The sequence below is a fragment of the Nelusetta ayraudi genome, unplaced genomic scaffold (assembly GCF_046127955.1).
Source record: "Nelusetta ayraudi isolate G7.1 ecotype Tasmania unplaced genomic scaffold, CSIRO-AGI_Nayr_v1 ptg000083l, whole genome shotgun sequence".
Taxonomy (NCBI): Eukaryota; Metazoa; Chordata; class Actinopteri; order Tetraodontiformes; family Monacanthidae; genus Nelusetta; species Nelusetta ayraudi.
Genome location: NW_027466133.1, coordinates 1,804,645 through 1,818,961, shown reverse-complemented (window position 1 = coordinate 1,818,961; position 14,317 = coordinate 1,804,645). Strand labels below are relative to the sequence as shown.

The following is a 14,317-nucleotide window of genomic DNA, read 5'->3' as shown; positions in this document are numbered from 1 at the left end:
TGCAGAAATATTCTAATAATAAAGTATAATTCACTGTCCAACTGGCAGCTAACAGCGTGAACGTGCCATCAGCTGATCTCTGAGCAACAAAGACTCCTCCTCTCTGTTTTTGTTTCTCACACGCCTCCATAACTTCAGGAATGTAGCAGTACATATAAAGACATACTTGTCCCTTTACGAATGACCAGGCTATTGTAAGCCAAAGTTTCAATGTCATCATTAGATACCGAAAAATATTTCTAAAGTATCATATTAATAATTAAGTGCAGATGGCACAACCTGGTGAATAGTTTTGGGAGAATTCCCACTGTTTATTCCACTGATTACAAAATACAAATTGTTGGGTCTCACTTCCAAAATGGACAAAAGCAGCAAAAAATGTAATGAAAATGCAGTAAATTACAATTGCATGTAGCACAACATAAGTCAGAAGATGTTTTGTTTTTTTGTTTTTTTATTAAAAAAACAAGCTAAGCGCCTTCAGAACTCTCTCAATCTGTTTTTGTGTGACTGAATCGTTTTCCTGAGTCATTAATAAAACAAGCTGTCAGATTTCCTTGGGCAAAATACTGACAACCAAATATGGTTACATTTGACTAAAATGCTTCATTTTGGCAGTTTGGCAGCGGCTCATGTTTGAACATGTTTTTAGTAAACTTCCATTTAGTTTTCAAGTAAGCTCACACTGCAAAACGCTTAACCTGCTTTTGGGCTATTTCATTTATGTTCTAGTTTTAATATATTTCTGGGATAAACTGCCTTTTGTTGAAGGTAAACATGTACTGCATCTCGCAACACCTGGCTGCGCACACACACACACATGGGAGAAAAGAAAGTCAGCCGTTGACGCATGTGGGTTCACGAGTGGATAACATGCCTTTCAGGACCACAGGGTTTCACGCTAATTACTCTGCTTCAATGGGTTTAACCATGAGCCCCAAACCCGTGACGGTCATGAGGATTTTCTGCCTCTCTCTCTCTGCTCTCCAGTGCACAGAGGAAAGATATTTGAGGAGTGACATAACACAGATCTCCCGCAGCCCACATTTGAGAAGGCGTCCCGTCCGGAGGAACCATTCTCTGCAATCTAATTATCCAATTTGGTAAGATGATGCTTTGTTTGTCTTTATTTCCAGCCAATGTTTCAGTGTTTTCAGCTGCTCATTAGTGCTTAACATTTCAGTTTGAAGCTTTTTGAACTTTTTTATTTATTTATTTATTTTTCCCGGGAGGTGGTTGTTTTGAAGCAGGACAAAGCCAGCCAGGGGATTAAATCAAAGTTCATTTTCTTTCTGCAACAGGTTAAAAGGGATAGAAACAATAACTTTTATAAAAACTGACAGGATTTCTTGGTTTAATGTACTCAGAATTTGTAATAGGATGGGTAATATGATTGTTGGGCAAGGACATTTTCATTTTAAACAAAAATCACAAACATTAGTTACTCACAGACATACTTTATTCTCACTTTGGTGCTGGAATACATCTGGCCAACCTATAATATTTTTAGTAAGAACTGCAGTTAAAAAAAAAAGTGGTCATCTACAACACCTAAATCTGTTGTCCCGTAAACTAGATGATTAACCGTACAGTTCTCTTAAAATGTGTCAGCAACTTTTGACCGCCTCGGAAAATGAAGTGCTGTAAATTAAACTGATTGAATGTTGCTGCACAACATATTGATCGAACAATGTCGTGTTAAGACATGTACAATTTGTCTTTGGCACAACTTAGACTTAAATGAAACTTAAATTGATTTTCTGAACACTTCCAGCTGAATGCGTTGCAACCACACAGACGGGATGCCTCGTGGAGATTTCAACATTTACCTTGCAAGCAGCAGACGAGGATACGTGAGGGCCGAGGAGTACGTTCCATCTTTTTCACACTGGCATGAAGAGCAGTGGCCTGTATTGTTTTTTTTATTACATATAAATGTGGTTTTCGAAATATGACATTGATATTTTAACATACACTAATGTAGGATAAAAGAGACAATTGAGGGCAAAACAAAAAGCTTTTTTAATATTCTCTTTGAATTGTGGTACAAAACAGGGCAGTGGGCATCGTCCTCCTGGTGGTCATCCTGGCAGCTCTCCTCATCCTTGGCTGCTGGTTCTTCAAAAAGAGAAGCGGCTATAAAATAATCAGGGTACGACTTTTTCCTGCATATTTCCAATATTTCCTTGGCTGTAAGCTTTCTTTCCCTCCCTTTGTAAAAACCCTATGCTCATTTTTGTGTGCTTTTTTGGTTCCATTTTATTTTTTCACCACCAATCCTAAATCTGTTTCTTTTCAGAGCCCCAGGCCGGGCTCGCCAAGTCACACAGAAGGCCAGTACTCAGAGGCAGGGCCTTCTGCAGAGAACAAGATGGCACTCACCGACTTCGGCAGCTTCCGACCTGTGGTAAGACACAGGAAGTTACCCCACGGCTGCCTTGACAGAGCCTCTATAGTCTCTGTAGTCGTGTTCTTGTCAGGAGCCAAATTATTACTAAGGTATAGAAATCGTCTAATTAAAGGTATAGGTTTCATGGTCAACAGAAGAGGTAGAATTCGATAAAACCGACTAAAAGTTTAGTACAAAGCCCAGCTTTCTAACACGTGAGGCTAATGCAGCTATGCCTCAGGGGAGAGATTAGTTGGTCACCGGACTGGGGGGATAGTCTGCTGACTGAAAAAATATTGGAAATGAAAACTTTTCAACTCCCAGCCAAGCTGTGTGAATTATTGTGTGCGTTCCTCTGATGTTGGGTGTTACCAAAGCCAGATTCAGTTGGTAACCTTTTCGATGAAAGCAGTCACCAGATGACAACCTTTTCTTTATTTTTTAAAAGTGTCCACCAGAGCAAAAATTAAGATAAAGATGAAACAGAAAAAAGTGTTTATCGCCATTAAAACGCAAACACTAAGTTGTAGGTTGTTCTTAAACTGAAAAAGTGTTCCTGCGTTTGTTTGAGTGCTTCATCGTCTTTTCCAGATTCCTAACGCACCTCCTGCCTATGAGAAGATTTCTTCCGGAACACTGCCTCCCCCCTATTCACCCTGAAGAGCAACTGGGGAACACAGAACCTGAAAGAACAAAGAACCGACTCTTAACGTATTAGTTGTGTGATGATCTACAAATATATATATATATATATACATACACACATATATGTATGTAAATAGTTAAGAGACCTTTCACAGAAACCAACAAAATGTAATGTATATTGTGAAAACTGTTTCAATAAATATTATTCATCATCATCTTCATAACAAGCAGAGACAATTGCAATGTTTATTTCCATGCAGTTGCGTCCATGTTTGTTCAATGAAAATGTACCTAACAAATATTTTTGAAAAAAATGACTGTGATAAAAAATAAATAAATGTAACCTCAAAACATTTTATATGGGCTCTAACTTGTAGTACAAAGCCAACAATTAGTTAAATTTTATTTTCTTCAGAGAACATGTAGTTTTTTTAGTGACTGGATGAAAAAGACATGACAGAAACTGAACTGATTTTTTGTTGTTGTTCATACTGACAAAGTAGAGCATCTTGTGCCAATGAATAGAATATGAAATATGACTTTTTGAGCTTCCAGTGGCACTAGAAAATATTACAAAAGCTCAATTTCAAAGTACGTCTATCTACCCTCTCTTTGAATGGATTTGTTAGTCAGGTCTCAGTACTGGCCATACAGGAAACAAGAAGAAAGGAAGAGTATATATAACATTCAAATGAGGAAATCTGTAACAGTTTTTTTTTTAACTCAAGAAACCTATCACAGCATACAGTATAATTCTAATAAGTCTGATGATACAATTTATGTATGGGATACAACCTAATGAAAGGTAGGAGTTCAACTACAGTTGGATATAGGCCCTGACAGTCAAAACAACAAGTCCAAGTCCTCAGTGCTGGCACAGTCTTCAGCTAATTGGAGCGCTTCTCTTCCGCATCCGGAGGCCGTAAAGCAGAGTCTTGTGTGTGTAGTGCTCCAGAGTTACTATTGTGGGAACGCGTCAGTGGATCCATCTGTTTGGGGCAGGTAGTTAGCAGTGCTGGATCGGCCTGCTGGCACTGAACTGTATTCAAAACAGCCCCATCTGGGCCGACAAGTATCTTGGGTGCTTGGTTGGTATGCATACCTAAGGGTGAGGTATGCAATAAGTGCTTTCCAAGTGCCTGGCTTGATACAGGAACAGGCGTTTGGAGGCTGCCTTTTGCCTTCGGGGAGGTGACTGGTTGAGTGGCGGGAGTGATCAGGAGTGCAGCGTTGCTGGAAGACAGTGTGGTGGTCGCCGCCGGTGCCGCTCCAAACCCGTCAGTCACACTTCCAATTGGTGTGACGGTTGCAACTGGAAGTGCCTGCACCGCAGAACCTGCACCTAGCGTCGGGGGAGCAGCCACCGTTGGCAATACCGCTGTCCTGGTTTCAGCACGAGTTTGCGCGACTGCGAGAACAGTCTTTTTGAGTGACGGGTGGTCTAGTCCTGTATGCACAGTTCCGGATGCTGCCTGCTGGTTCGTGATAATGTGACCAGGGGTTGGTGCTGGAGTCGCCTGCTGGGCAGCAGGAGAAGAACTCAGAGCTGGTGCACACGCAATCACAGAAGCTGCAGCTGGGATTGTGGAAACGGGTGGACCGGACATCAAGGGCAGGGACGAAGCGGGCGCTGACACGATGGACAAGGGGTGCGCTACCAGAGGCAAGATGGTGGACAAACATTCAGCTTGTGCAGGTGCACCAACAGATAAGCGTATTGAGGCTAGCGCGGAGGGCTGGGAGCTGAGGGCGGGGGTGCTGGTTGCGCCCGGTGAACCTACGGCTGGGACGCCTACTAATTTTGGCGGAGATGAGACTAAAGTGGGCGTACCCATGGCAGGTAGAGAGAAATTACCAGGCCGTGTGGCAAGTGACCTCGGCAAAGCTGCCACCACGTTGGTTGTGCATGGAAATACAGCCGAGCCACACGTTCCTGCCTGTCGAACTGATGGGATAGTCGGAATGGTTGGAAGTAACGCAGGGCTGACGGCAGGTGTGCTCGCTACAAACGGGGAATTAACCACTGGCACACCAGGCAACCTGAGTGGAGACTGGGGCAAGACAGACGCTCGAGGGGCTACAGTGAGATGGCATCCTTGTTGGGGAGGAACTGGCGCTCCAGTGCTAGGAACACTGGCAGCAGGCACTTTCTGTTGAGCGGGACTGGAGATGATGAGGACATGGCTGCCTGGGCCTAAACCTTGTGGAGGGACCACAAAACGGGCATTGTTGAGCATAATCTGTGTGCCGCCAATGAGCGGCGTGGAGGTATTGATGATAATCTTCTGCTGGACCGTGCCAGTGGCAGAGGTGGACAACGGGGTGTTTGCGGGCCCTACTGCAGGAATGGTTTTTTGGATCTTACTCAGGGCTAGCTGTGATGAAGAGGAGAAGGGTTTTTTTTCACCAATGCCACTTTGGCTATTGGAAATCTTCTGTGCAATAGTAGGAGTAGTAGACGTCTGGGCCGGGCTACTCTGCATGGTAGGGGACGAGTGAGCCGCACACTGGTTGGACTGTATGTTTGTTGACGTACCAAGGTCCTTTCTGTTACTTGCAGTCAGAGCGGCAGTAGTGAATGGCGACGTTAGGGAACAGAGTTGAGGGATCGGGCTGAAGGAAGAGGTGCACTGCTGTTTGGAGCTGGAGGTCAGAGGGACATTGGAAGCAGACTGGACAGTGATGCTGTTCGAACTTGTAACGAGGTTTAAGGAAGTGGCTGTAGCGTGGCCTGTGTCACAGATGGACATTTGTGAGCCCAGAGATGAAGACCGTGAGAGGGTGTCCATGGTCTGTCCAAGAGTTGCTGTCCTTCCAGAAACCTGGAATTGAACTCCTGGGGATGCAAGGGAACAGATATTTAATACGGCAAGACAGCCACAACAATAACACCTGGTTCACATCGGCCACGGAAGCGCAGCGAAGTGGCGCACCTATGAAAATCATGCGCAAGCTACAGATACTAGATACTGACAAATATAACGTACACAAATATGATCACATCATGCGGTATTTTATCTTGAAAATTGCTTTTATTTTGAAAAAATAAACCGGATTCTCTTGTGTTTCTTTGAGTGACTTCCTGTCCAGCTTGACGCGGATCTCTCGTGGCTCATGCACAAAATAGACCAGATGCCGAAACAATAGCTGCACGGTGCGAGCCGGCCGTGAAGGTACTTCGCGTCTGGTGTGAACGACACCATCGGTTAACGAGGGCGCTGAAAGCAAGCGGGCTCTGTTGTGTCCGGTGTGGACCCGGCCTAATACACATGAAAAATAAACAAACAAAAAAGTCAAACACACCCACCTGAGGGCAATGCAATGTTCTTGACTTTGGACAATGTCTCCATGTTGACCGTGCAACCTGGCTGGCCGGGGCCATATCCAACTTTCACAGGCTGACTTGACGATGAAGTTGTTAGCAGCCGCCCACTGACCCCGGTAGCCACTGGCTGCTTTGGACTGCTTTCCAAGGAGGTGGCAGACAAGGGCACGGCCGGCTGACCGATGTACATGACTCCTGAACTCGTAGTTGAACTTGTGGCAGTCGAGACGGAGGAAGCAGAAGACGAGCGGGTGACCAGGATGAATTTAGCGACTTGGGGCTGTGCGTCTGCACTCGGCCGTTTTGCGCCTCTCTTGCCCCCAACATCTGCTTGCGTGAGAACTTGGTGAACACCAGAGCCACTTAGTGACGCGACCGCGTTTTTTACCAATGTCGCTTGAAATTGGCAACCAGCAGGAGCAGACTGTTCATGTTGAGAACTTGTTGTTGTAAATGGGGTACCAATAGGGACGTTGGATCCCTGACCTGAAGCAAAAGCTACTCTTGCAGTCTGACTGTGAGGGCCAGTGCTAGGGACGCTATCAGTGACAGAAGTGGACTTGACTGAGTCCTGCTTTTGAGCTTGTGCTGCTGAGGTACTTGTTGGTGTTGGAGAGGAAACAGACGTGGAAGCTGTTTGCAATGCTTTGGATATGAGAAAAGCTTTAAACTGAGGTGAAATTGTGATGACTGGGTTGGTGGTAAAAGAACCAACCTGATCAGAAGACGTCTGAACTTTGACAATGCCTGTGTTGCCGCCTCTAGTCGTCACCAGGATCGAATGTGAGTCACGTATACAGACGGTCCTAAGTTCCTGTTTTGGATTTGGGGATTTTTTTACTTCAGCGGAGACTTCGGGAGGAGGATTTTTGATGGGCGGGGGATTCGACATGGCAGCTTGTGCGGCACTAGCTTGAGAGGTGTTGACTTGGGCCTCCCTGGACTCTGTTGTTTTCACAAGTTCTTGTTGTGGACAAGAGGAAACAGAAGGGGAAGGAGTCCTCGATGTTCTTGTGTTTTTCATGGGAGCCACTTGCTGCACAGGGATTTTGCTTTCCGGAATGGCGAAGCCAGGCACATTGGTGGACATACACATGGGACTGGTCACTGTAGAAACTGGGACCTGAATGCCCGTGGACTGCATCTGATGTGAAGGTGAGACCGTTCCTTCAGTTGTCTTGATGAGAAGATGAGAAGGCAGTATCACCACCTGCTGCATTTTCTTCTCTCCAGCGTTCTGGTCCACAGCAGGGTGAACAGCGATTTTCACTGGGCTGCTGCACTCAGATCTCACAAGTTGTCCGAGCCTGTCTGGTACCTTGCGTACAACCTGCACTTGACTTTGAAGTACCGTGTGGCTCGGTATGGCCTGCAGTGCTTTAGGAAAAGCTGCCGTCACTGTGGCCATTCCCTGTTGCCTGTGTGCTTCTGTCGGCTGTGGTCCACATGCGTTCAGCTGGGAGCTGGATGGAGACGCTTGTGCTTTGGAAAGTCTTGTCACAGTTAACACAGAGGTAGGTACGGAGACCAAAGACCCTTTGCTCTGTTTCTCGATCTTGTTGCCCACTTGGTAATCAGTAGGCCGCTTCATTAAGGTCACTTTGTTTCCCACACTCTTGGCCAGCAGGGTGGGAATGGGAGTGTATCCTTTAGGTAGCCCAGTGGTGGGATGCAGAATGGGAGGTCTGGGTGACACTGGATCCTGGGTTTGCAGTCCTGATGATGCCCACGATGAGTTTGTATCCCTGGACTGATTAGGTAGAACCGGTTCTGGCCTTGGCTGTAGCCCGGTCTCGCCGCTTGAAGTAATGCCGCTCTGAGCCCTCGGCTGCAAACTGACGCCCTTTTCTGTGCTGGCCAGAGGGTGATCTGTGTGGTTTGGGTGGACGTAGGTCAATCTCTCTCCATCAGACTCAGCCGCAAAGTCCCTGACGCTGGCTGAGGATGTAAGAGATTTGCCATGCATTAGGACACAAGGATCAATTCATTATCCACAGCATACAGATTGAATGCCGAGATGGGAAATTCGGTTTTAACACATTGTGTCTTTAAACCATTGTGATTGCATTACAGGAATTCAGATATTTAAACAGTTTTAGATATATTTTCTTTTAATTTTACCTCCGCTCCAAAGACCCCTGGGAACCACATGTTCCAAGTCTTCCTCCTCTGCTCTTCTGTAATGATCCGAGAGAGAGAAAGCCTCTGGTCTTGTGACTCCGTCTTCGTCGTCCTCGTCAGACGATGAGGATGATGAAATGCACTCTTCACGCACAAAATTATTGTACTCCGGGTGCTTCTTGAAGTCATCAAATTCCTTCTTCAAACGGAGCCTTGAAAAAAAGAGGAAAAAAAACAGAGCACAATTTCTTTTTGGTCCCGGGATATGAATTAACATACAGACCAAGCATTGCTTGAATAAACAAAAGTATCTTTAGAATGAATGATCTAAAGATACTAATCTAGAGTAAAATTACTCTTACCTGTTCCTCTGAAAGGCCTTCACAAGTTTGGGTTCCCAGGGCATGAGCTCATTCAGTAGTCTGATTAGAGTGCTGTGGAGCTCTTTCACAGCTTCTCTCCTATAATACCATCTACCCTGTGAGCAGAAAAAATGCAAAGGGGATCCTCAGGATATGGGGAAACATGCTCATTCTCTACCAAAGACTTACAAACTCTTTTAAAAGACACCAATTAAAACTTGCCAGTCTTTTTTTGGTGCTCTCCAAGTCGTCCAGTTCGTCTTCCGTTTTACTGATCAGCTCTCGTAACTGTTCCAGACTGGTACAAACCAGCTACACAGCAATAACCACAGACCAGTAGAGAAAATTACAGCAGAGAAAGAAAAAGAAAGAAATCCTCAACTAAAAACCGAAAAATACAGGATGGGATGAGGCGGTTAAATTACTTTTGAAATAATACACCATTTGTGGTGTAACATTGCTCTATTACACTGCCCAGAAAAAGAAAGTGAGTTCAACTACCTTGAATGACGGCTCAGCTGAAGGTTCATCTTTAACTTTCTTTGAGGATTCAGGCTTGTTGCCTATCAAGAAGACAACAGAGACACTTTAAACTGCAAGAATTCGGTGAATCGTAAAATAAATTCATAAAAGAAAAATGAAAAATCAAAATGGAATTTGCTCAAATTAGATGGACACTGCTACTGTATGTGGACAACTGGCAAGATTGCGGGCCAGACAGAAATTTTGGATTGCAACCAAAACACGTCTCTTTTTGTTTCACTTCTTTTTTCCTCTCATATTTTTGTAAAAACTAATTTATAGACAGCAGAAGCAAATTGACTGACATCAACGTGGACCCGTTCTCACCCGCTTTATGCTTTTTCTTCTTGTCTTTTCTTTTGATTGCTGTGGAAACTTTCTCCTGCGCTGCAGACTTCGCTCCGTCAGCTGCGAACAGCCGTGTCCTGTCCGTGTGCTGCAGCTGCTTGCGCGCTCTCCTCGCCCTCGGCATCTGTTCCCTCCCTCGCTTCTTCTTCCGCTTTTTCTTTTTAGTCCAGATTTTATCGCTAGCCCTCTCTTCGCTCGAGTTCTGGCCACTCTCTGAGGTTTGGCAGCCGTCGGCGTCCTCAGAATTAATATTAGAGGTTTTGTTTTCACAACATTCCACGCAGGCGGATCTTTGGTGGCCCTGATTGAGACTCCCTTCCTCCGTTTTGCAGGGGGAGGCCTTGCGCGCTGTACGGGCAGGTGACCTGCCGGTGTAGCAGTGCTCCCCTACATTCAGACAGGGCTCCTGCGTCTCGGCTTTAATAGTCCGTTGTGAGCCCGATGGGGAGTCCTCCTCCGCTTTCACCGGCAGGTCCGTGGATTGATACTCCTCAGTCTCTTCCTTCAAACGACCCCGGACAGGCGTGCTGTGTGCCAATGTGTTAGTGCATATCTGCAAGTCAGATTTAGAGTCAACGCCGGCATCTCTATCAGAGGACCCGGATTCAGAGCCCTCCTCCTTTTTACACCTTTTATTATCTGCTTCTTCTGCCCAGTTTTCCTCCTTTAAAGTCCTCAGTGCATCTGTTTCCCCATTCCTAATATCATCAGTCAGCTCTGTGTCCACCTCCATGCCGCCACCACACCCACTGTCCAGCTTAACATCCTCGTCCTTCTTTGCGTCCAGCTCGTTCCCAGGCTCTTTCGCAACTCTCCGGACCAGCGCAGAAGGAAATGGGAAAGCCGGTGGTGTGCTGAGGCTCTGGCAGTAGATCCTCAGGTCTGCCCCGCAGAAGTGTGGGAAATGTATGTAGGCGTTATCCTTGCTGTCGTAGCCCAAAATGGACTCCCTACATTCGTGGATGGGCTGGGAGAGGAGGGCGTCCTGCACATCTTTCTGCGTCTCGTACACACTGTCGCACAGGCCCTTCAGGAGCCAAACTCGCTGGTAGAAGGGCAGCAGATGAAAAGGTTTCTCCTCCAGCGGACTGACCTCCCCGAGCACGGCGAAAAACTGGTGACAGAGTCCCAGCTGCTCGGCCCGACTCGGCTGATCCTGGGCGGCGCCCACCGCTCGATACCAGCCCACGACTCGCTGCCTGAGCTCTGATTCCCAGCGGCGGTAAGGCAGGGCAGGCCGGCGTTGCAAGGTGGCCCTCCGCTGTGGCGGCGATAGCAAGGAAGACATGATTTTGGACAGCAGAGAGCTGCAGCGGGGCATGAGCAAGCTACGTTCCAGCTCGAAAAATATAATCTCTGGGAGGTTGAGTGCTGTCTGAGCCAGGCAGAGAAAGTGGCCAATGGCAGGTAGTTCCCAAAGGGTGTCAACGGTGTGAGGAAAAGCTTGGGAGAGCAACGTCTGCTCCCACTCCTCCACTTCTTTGGCTGACATCTCCTCGGCCTCCTTCTTCTCGAGCTCACGTTGCCTGAGGAAATTAAAATACACGTCGGCGTCTGTGAATTACTGCCAATTCAATGTGGATTATTGTGGATTCAGCGAAAACCAAATTCACAAACATTTCAGACATTATTAGTGCCCCAGAAATGAGCCTCTTTCATAAGTAATTACTCACCTCTTTTCATCCTTTGCTCTCTGCTGCTCTTCCAGCCGCAGGGTCTGGACCATGATGGACTCGTGCCCCCCGACGGTCATGGTGGCCAGGCTGCGCGACGCCAGTCGTCTTCTCGTCGAGGTGCCCCCGGAACTCCGTTCCTCCTCCGCACCGAAGCGTCCTTTGGAAGTCACTGCCAAGGTTGTCTTTTCTCGCAGAGTCCTTTTTTTTTTTTTGACAGATGGAGAAGAAAAACTGTGTAAATCCGGAAGTTCTAGTTAACAGCATAATGCACCAATGATGTGATCCAGCAGACAAAAGCTTTAGAATGCTATGGAATATAAAGATTAAAAGAATTACTAATAAAAAAAAACTGACTATCAACACCAAGAATATAATTTGGGGAAGTAGTACGACGATAGGAGATGGGTTAAATTATAATAACAATAGTAATTGTTATTACATAATGACTGATCAAATAGTGTTAACTTGTTTATCTCTTTACAAGGACAAATGCTTTATTAAGGTTACGAATGTCAAAGTCTACCTTGACAACAACGTTAGCTTTTGCTCCAGCATGATTTCCAACTTTTGAGCCTGCTTGGAGATCCAGTGGTCAACCCCGTGGCGGCGATAGCAATTCTCCAACATCAGCCGGAAGTCTGCAACAAACTCTGTAATGTTCTCGTACTCCTGGTTGACAAACTTCTCCTTTATCCTCCGCAAGCACGTGGACTGCTCCTCCTGCTGCTGCTTCTTCGCCCAGGCCCGAACCCCTCCAACGCCGTCCTGGGTCTCCTGGAGGCGAATTGGTTGCAGGAATGGGCTGGTGATACCTTTGTGCTTGTCCAGGAGAAAGCTGGAGAATATCCTATAGGCTTGTTGGACCTCGTAGTTCATGTCCTCCTCAAAGCTGCTGCTGTTGGTGGAGATGCAGACCTCCGGGAGGGAGAGGTCGCTGCTGGAAAACTCCGACATTCCGTCATTGCTCGAGGCAAGTTGGTCACCTTCCGCAGTGTCGTCTCCACTGTCACCAGCGCAGTGCACTGATACCATGGTCTCAACTTCACAGGTGCCATTGCTGAGCCCATCCTCAGTTATGAGCAGGTCAGCGCCTTCTGAGCCCTTATTTACTTGTTTGGACTGCGAGGACATGTTCAAGATGGTCCCCTGAGGAGCTGAGTCTATTCCGGGCAGGTTTAGGAGCAATGGTTTGCTGCAAGTTCCACTGTTTTGGTTTGTTGCGTCCTCAACATCCATGGTCGAGGCACCCTGAAGCAGGTAACAGGTGTGACCTATGGTAAACTTGGATGATGTAAACACAGCTCTGACATGGTGTTGTCGCAAGGGGAGCAACTAGAAAAAGAGACATGAGAAGAGTTTGAGGGAAAATCCAAGGCAAGAAGCCCGAACCAAAACTTGGGACTGATGTTATAACATTTTTCTTGTCACAGACACTGAACTGCTAGGCTAAGTTGGATGACATAATATTCTGCCATGGAAGCTGTTCTTATAATAATGATAATGATAATAATAATAATAATAATAATAATAATAGTTACACGAGAAAGAATACATGTTCTCATCTCGGTTGATTGTGTGAGAATTACAAAGGGTAAAACTTATTTTACCAAAAAGCATGATCTCTGCAAACTTTTCCCCCCCTTCTACTCCTGGCACCGTTGGCTAGTTAGCCTGAAGTTAGCTCCTGGAGAGCTAGCTCACGGCAGTTCCGAAGGCAGTGGGTAAATAAAGTTTATTCCGTCGGCGAGCATCGACTCCCATGTAGCGCACATCTGTCACACTTGTCTCCCGATCACGTGGAAGACGAGAGCAAAAACAAACGGAGGCAGAGCCGCTGGACGTTACCTCTGTGTTTCTCCGCGCTGCTTCAGACATGCACCGCACTTCCAACGCCGCTTTTAGCAAGCTAAGCAGATGCGGCGACGGTGGCTCCGTAGCTCGGTTAGCTCGCTATTGTCTCGAGTCCGGGGCCTGCAGTTGCTGCGCTCGCTGTCCATGCTGGAAATTTTGTTGAAATGAAACGTCCAGCGGCCGCGACGTCGTGCGGACACCTCATGTCGTCATCACTCCGGAGTCGTGTCAGTGACGACGGCTTGGGCGAAAGGGAGCGTTAGCCCGGCATTGCGCTAGCTGAGCGTCCGACAGCTCATAATAACAGTTGAGCAGCGGGCGCAGCTAAACCGCTAAGCTTGTTTCCCCCCAGCCCAAGTTGACAACTACTTTTGTGACACCTAAACTTTTATGCAATTCCCTTTGTAAACAGATGTGCGTCTTGTGCCATTCCCACCCCCTTGCCGAGTCCTCCCCAGAATACAGGAAAGCTATGGGCTATTGTGCTGCCTACTACTAGCTCGTTTGCTTCAAGACTTCTGTTTCGTTCACTTCCACCCTGCGTGTGCGCCCAATGCAAATGTACGTATCATGTCCTGACGTACTGGCTGGTCCCTCCTGTCGCACCAAACCCTGTCTGTATTTCCAACCCAAAACATATAGACACGTACTTTTCATTTTCTGATATACATATCCCCCTTTATTAAAAAAAAAAAAAAAAAAAAAAATCAGTCTGATAACCAGATAGTATTTTGTTATTTATTTATTATTGAAGATGTACTCCCGTGAAGAAAGAAAACAGTCATCCAAACACCGCCACTAAAACTGGGTGACACATTTACAAACAGCAGAACCAGACTATGGACTCTCATTCATATTTCAAAGACAACGAAGTGTTGTGGACCCTCTAAACTTGAGCCAAATGCACGGGTGCACACAAGCCGTTTTCTAAGTGACCGCTAGATGTCGCCAATTATCAGTGTAAGATTAGCTCAGCGTTTTTAAATCGGTGCTTTGTGTGTCTGCCCTGTGTATGTACAGTCTCTCAGCAACCTTATAATGCTTGCTCGCTCGTGTGATTGTGTTTGTAACTAAGGGG

At 46.4% G+C, this 14,317-nt stretch overlaps 2 protein-coding genes across 2 annotated transcripts; one reads left to right on the top strand and one right to left on the bottom strand.

Moving 5' to 3' along the window:
- Positions 1-942: 942 nt before the first annotated feature.
- mlana (melan-A) lies at positions 943-3,120 on the top strand. The gene is made up of 5 exons (XM_076044892.1): positions 943-1,103; positions 1,775-1,867; positions 2,056-2,152; positions 2,300-2,407; positions 2,981-3,120. Exons 2-5 carry the CDS (start codon positions 1,779-1,781, stop codon positions 3,047-3,049), a joined length of 363 nt encoding a protein of 120 aa, XP_075901007.1. The 5' UTR covers positions 943-1,103; positions 1,775-1,778; the 3' UTR covers positions 3,050-3,120.
- A 90-nt stretch (positions 3,121-3,210) lies between these two features.
- Positions 3,211-13,789, bottom strand: brd10 (bromodomain containing 10). Its single transcript, XM_076044893.1, has 10 exons — positions 13,234-13,789; positions 11,912-12,720; positions 11,386-11,586; positions 9,692-11,238; positions 9,344-9,405; positions 9,065-9,154; positions 8,843-8,958; positions 8,481-8,692; positions 6,342-8,297; positions 3,211-5,870 (listed from the first exon to the last, which is right to left on the bottom strand). The coding sequence occupies exons 1-10, from the start codon at positions 13,261-13,263 to the stop codon at positions 3,922-3,924; spliced, it is 6,972 nt and encodes a 2,323-aa protein (XP_075901008.1). The 5' UTR covers positions 13,264-13,789; the 3' UTR covers positions 3,211-3,921.
- Between the last annotated feature and the right edge of the window lie 528 nt (positions 13,790-14,317).